Consider the following 6,000-nt stretch of genomic DNA (forward strand, 5'->3'; position numbering starts at 1 on the left):
ACCCATGTCAGAATCTGATTGCAGCTCAAGTTTAAAACACATTCTTGAACAACATTTTCTATCTAATTAGCACATTTTCCTCATGTATTTATTACAGACCAATCTGTTTGCAGATTTAAAACAAAATGAGCCTTTTCTTCTTTGTCTGCCAGTCATGGGAAATAATTCTCTGGAGCAAAGAGCAGCAGGTTTTAAATATATTTATCATATCAGTATTTTACTAGTCCATATGATTTCCCATTTAAGAATAAATACTCATCACGTTAATAATGAGCTAAGTTGTCTTCTAGGGAGGAAACTGAGTCAAAGATAGTTTCATGATATGTTTAGTCAGCACAGAAAGTATAAAGGCCAGATATTTTGGACTTGTCAGCCACAAAACGTATCTCTTCACTCCATCACAATTACTAATTTCACAGAAGTAGAATGTCTTTTCTTGATACAGAAATAAATTGGAAATCACTATCACAATCAATTGCTTAATTGGCATACTCTATTATATGTGTAGCTTACAAAATGTATATTAAGATGGTTTTATTTCAATTATTGAATTCTCTGTCAACATGAAAATTTTTTTTTTTTGTTAAGGCCATTCAGTTTTTGAATGTTAAGCAGCACTAACTATTTGCATATATCAGTACAGTCAGCTTTTTGCTCCATAAGCACAAATACAGGGTGCTCTTTAAAAAATTGTGAATGTTGCTAACCTTCCCTAAGGATCTGTGCTAACTGGGGTTTAGATGGAAGTGAAGTCAGTGGTTCATGAATAGCACCTATGAACTCCTATTAGCCACAGACCTATGCCTATGCATTTCCCTTAGTTCTGCAGCTGAACAAAATGAAGATAAACCCAATATAACTGACCTTTTCTTTAGACAGAGGACAATATTTGCTTACTGTGGACACTACTGAAACTCAAACCAAAACAATGTAACTATTTTCTACTGACTGCTTTAAAACTCTGTGCCTAAAAATAACCATTGTCTATAAGAATAGGTAATGATACTAGTACCAATGTGAGTCCTTTTTCTGGGTAGAAGACATTAAACTTAATGTCTCTTTCCCCCTACACCCCTCTCTCTCTCTTTGTAGATGCAGCAATTGTTCCACGAAAACTATGAACACAACCGCAAGGGTTACATTCAAGATCTTCACAACAGCAAGATCCACACAGCCATAACACTTCATCCAAACAAAAGACCTGCCTACCAGTATAGGCTGCACAGTTACATACTGAGTCGCAAAATTTCTGAACTGCGCCATCGGACCATCCAGCTCCATCGAGAAAGCGTCCTGATGAGCAAGCTCAGTAACACTGAAATAAATAAGGAAGATCAGCAACTGGGAGTGGTGCCATCTTTCAATAACTTCCAGCCACGTGAAAGGAATGAAGTCATCGAGTGGGAGTTCCTGACAGGAAAGTTTCTTTACTCAATGGTGGAGAACCAGCCACCCCGGCAGAGCCTGAGCAGCGTCCTGCGGGCTGCACTGGATGATACTGTGATGCAGGTCATGGAAATGATAAATGAGAACTCCAGATCTAGAGGAAGACTCATTGATTTCAAGGAAATACAGTATGGGTACCGCAGGGTAGACCCTCTGCATGGAGTAGAGTACATTCTGGATTTACTGCTTTTGTACAAAAGGCATAAAGGAAGGAAAGTTACAGTTCCAGTGAGACGCCATGCTTACCTTCAGCAATTGTTTAGCAAACCTTTCTTCAAAGAAGCGGAGGAGCTGGATGTAAAAAGCTTGCTGGAGGACACCAACAGTGACACTCAATCTTTCTCTTTCCTTTCAAATTCTTTAAAGATTTTTTCCTCGTCATTCCAAGGCACCAAAGACACTGGGGGACAGAGTGACAAGAAAATACATATTCTTGTCCCTATCATGGGAAGATTTGATACTTTCTCAAGATTTATGGTTAATTTTGAGAAGACTTGTCTGATTCCCAAGCAGAATGTAAAGTTGGCAATAATTCTCTTCAGTTCTGATTCGGAGCCAGACTCTAGCAAACACATAGAGCTAATGAAAGAATACAGCATTAAGTATCCCAAGGCAGATATAACCCTGATTCCAATGTCAGGAAAGTTTTCTAGAGGTCTGGCTCTTGAGATGGCCTCGTCTCATTTTGACAATGACACTTTGCTGCTGTTCTGTGATGTTGACCTAGTATTCACATCAGACTTCCTCCAGCGATGCAGAGATAACACTATTCAGGGAGAACAGGTTTACTACCCTATCATCTTCAGCCAATACGATCCAAAAGTAATATATGGAGGCAACCCTCCAGCTGACAGTAGTTTTGTTTTCACAAAAAGAACTGGATTTTGGAGGGAGTATGGATTTGGAATTACCTGTATTTACAAAAGTGACCTACTTACTGCTGGTGGATTTGATACCTCGATTCAAGGCTGGGGACTTGAGGATGTAGATCTCTTTACTAAAGTGATAACGTCTGGCTTGAAGGCCTTCAGAAGTCAGGAAGTAGGAGTTGTCCATATTTTTCATCCTGTTCAGTGTGACCCCAACTTAGATCCGAAACAATATAAAATGTGCTTAGGGTCCAAAGCAAGTACATTTGCCTCTACCATGCAGCTCGCTGGACTCTGGCTACAGAAACATTTGGGTGTCAGGTACAATTGGACTCTCTCCTGACAACTCAGCCTATTTGGCCTTTTTAGGGGAGTTTACCTCATTGCTGTTCTTTGATTTTGCTGTTGTAGTTTTAAACTCCCTCCTTGTAGTCTTCCAAAGACTGTTGACCTCAAACGGGCTGACTCTGCTGTTCACTGTTGTTTCTTATACCTACTGAACTGGTGAAGTGAATTCCTTCATATTTCCTTTATTTGAAATTCAGTCTTGTCATGGAAATCACACAAGCCCATGGAGCATATTCATCACAAGAGACTGTATTAGAAGAATGTTGTCTTTCAGTTTTTGGATTCAGTATCATCTTTGTTGCATTTCTCAGATTTGATGTGATACTAATATTTACTGGTGAAGGTACCACAAAAGTGCTTTATGCTTCTTCTGGGGATGGAACTCTCTAAGATAAACTTAAGTTTTATAATTTATATGAGGACTTATATGTATAAACGCTACTTTTCTTCATCTTTCGAATTTTTAAAGTAAATGAATAACTATAACTGTATGTTTATTTTTTAAAAAAAAGAGTAAAGCTGAGGAGCTACTTGCAAATACAACTGGTACTGGCTACCAAGGTCCTTAAATGTCTTATTATTAGAACAAACTCCTCATTGTTATTCAGTCAAAGTGTAAATGAACTTTATTTTCACAACAAACAGGATTTAATCAAGTGCTCATCTACACTTTGAAGATTATTTGAGCCAACATCCTTCATTTGCAGGCAAGAAGAAACTATGACTCAACATGGTGATTTATGATAAAGTGCAAGCATACAGTGTTCTTACTTTGAAACACATAGGATAAGTTGTTCTTTCTCTTTTTAGAATGAGTCTCTAATACATAATTTACTTTTACATTCCTTTCATAAGGCTGAACTTCAGTGTTAAAAGTTAAAGCTGTAGTTTTTTGTTTTACATTTTTCATGAATATTGGTACTCAGTAGCAACTTGTTGTTAAAATTAAGGTAACTGTAGAATAGTTATTTAAGTTTCAAAATTTACTATTGCAGGTCAAAGTTCCTTGCCAATATATTTATATTAGTGGAGGTTATAAGACTGTTTTCAGATTTATTTCTCCAAACCGCCTGAAGTTGCCATATTGTGGATTCATGAAGTAAAGTATTTAATACCAACACAAGAAATAATAAAATTAATTTCTGTATTTTAAAGAAATGTTTATATAGGGATATATATGTGTGTGTGTGCGTGTGTGTATATCCCTATATACATAGATATATAGAGAGAGTAATTTCAATGTTCCACTTTTCAGTTCAGGCAGTGATTTGCTACAATCTTGTTTTTTTTGCCATATGCTTGGAGCATTTCATGTTATACTGTGGTAAGACCTTAGAGACATTCAGGAAACCATCAGAATTTAACTAAACTTAAGTTATTACAGTGGGTACATCAATAACCTCAGTACCCTGGATTTCAAACTATATTTCAAACCGAGCTGGGCAAGAAAAAGTGGTGAGATTTTTAGCTGTAACTGACTGCTTCTGTGTTTCCTTAAAAAAGAAAGCCAACCAAAAAACCCCCCAAACCCCCCAAAATGACTAAGTGATTGGAATTCACTGGCACATCTGTTTGTGGGAGGAATCCAGGTTATTTCCTAAGGTTTGAAGAGGGTATGCAGGTCAGTTAATGTCTGTTATCTGTGGTTCTCTGTTCTGGATTTACCATGCAAAGAAAAAGGCAACCTTGACAAGAACTGAGTAAATTCAGAATTAAAAGGCTGGCCATAGTGTGCTCTAAGAAAGGCCATTTCCTTGCCCTGGAGAAGATAGTAATTGTTGTAGGTGAGAACAGAGACTGTAATTCATGTTTGTACCAGCCCTCCTCAAGCAGAACTCCTGGGCTGTTATTTTCCTGGAGGCTCTTGCCTTCCTAGCCTAGTATTGTTAGCTCAAATGTATGACAAAAGAAAAATTCACTTTCAATTTATATTATAATTCTTGGAAATTGCTCTTCAAACCGAGTGCAAAAGTCACACTTTTTTCCTTAAAAAAGCCAAGAACAAGAAACCTGATATATTTTAAAAATCTCAATTAACCAATGCAACTCAGATTGTAAATATCAAAAACTGATTGCCTGTTGATAAATATTTGTGATGATTTCATAAACAAGAAAAAACCTAATGACTTAGAAAGATATCTAAGGAAATCATTGTCTGCGGGGATGTATTCCAGTGTTTATTTCAATTACTTAACTTAGCGGCCAGAAAGTATTTGCTCAACTCAAAGTAAAATAGTAGATTAGAACAAGCAATGAAACCAATCATTCAGTGGGGATAAAGATGTATACAGAGGGCTTGCAGGATCAGGTCCTACATGATATAAGCAAAATGCTAGCATTTACCAGTACAAATATTTATTTAGTGTCTTGACTGATTCATTTGTTTATATGATGAATTACTTTGTTAAAAACCTGATTATAAATGTTTATTATGAAATACTGCATTTTCTTTTGAAATAACTATCCTGAGATAACTTGAGAACTTGTGTTAGTTTGTCTAAGGAATAATATGCCTTCTAAGGAGATCACATTAAAAGAAAAAAAAAAGCACAAAAGTGTTAATGTTATGTATGTATAGATTAGGATGGGAATATCTGTGTTAATCAACTGTTTGCTGTTCTAATCTGAATCATAATCTTGATTGTAAAATGAAATTTCTATGTGTATAATGTCCCTTTGTAAATGCATGACAAGTGAATTCACAATAGAACATAACAATCGATTCTTCCCCAAACCTCCTTCCCCTGGGAATAATTTTCCTGGCTTCATTGTTGGGAAGTGGGTTGTGAACAGCTCATACTTTGGCTTTTTAGACACAGCCATTCTTAAAAAAAAAAATCTCAGCATTTGCTACTCAGAAACCTCAGAAATCCCCAAACCACTGCATCATGGCATGTTTTCCCAGTTGCAGTGTTTAATTTAACAGAGCATTTGCATCTCCTGGATGAAGGAAAAACATCATGCTGGGCTCTGTGGGACTTGATGAGTGTACTCTGCATCAGGGTACTGGCTCTCAAGCTGAAGAAAGGCAGAAGGCCAGGGGGAGGCGTGAGGCTCAGCCATGGGAGTTGGCACCTTGTGCCCAAGTCACCCCTGTGCTGCCACCTGTGCTGCCCACGGCCTGCCATGGAGCTATGACTTGGCAGCTCAAACAAGCACAGAAGAGCTGTGCTTGCTGCCACCAGCTGCTCTTAAGAAGCAAAAGGGCCATTTTTATCAGGGAGGAATGAAAGGAGGGTCTCAAACTGGGGATTCATCGAGGGGGGTGGCAGGTTGTCTTGTGCAGATCATGTTTCTCACTGTCTCCAGGTGAAAAGACCCTGGTCCGACATGGCTT

At 37.7% G+C, this 6,000-nt stretch overlaps 1 protein-coding gene across 2 annotated transcripts in view; it reads left to right on the forward strand.

The window, feature by feature from the left end:
• CHSY3 (chondroitin sulfate synthase 3) overlaps nucleotides 1–5,397 on the forward strand; it is a 139,281-nt gene extending 133,884 nt beyond the window's left edge. For both annotated transcript variants that reach the window (XM_077171469.1, XM_054652553.2), the window contains one exon: nucleotides 1,093–5,397. In XM_077171469.1, coding sequence (XP_077027584.1) covers nucleotides 1,093–2,658 — 1,566 coding nt within the window. In that variant the 3' untranslated portion in view covers nucleotides 2,659–5,397. The remainder of the gene's footprint in view (nucleotides 1–1,092) is intronic.
• Nucleotides 5,398–6,000: the final 603 nt, after the last annotated feature.

This window comes from Agelaius phoeniceus, chromosome Z (assembly GCF_051311805.1).
Source record: "Agelaius phoeniceus isolate bAgePho1 chromosome Z, bAgePho1.hap1, whole genome shotgun sequence".
NCBI classification, from domain to species: domain Eukaryota; kingdom Metazoa; phylum Chordata; class Aves; order Passeriformes; family Icteridae; genus Agelaius; species Agelaius phoeniceus.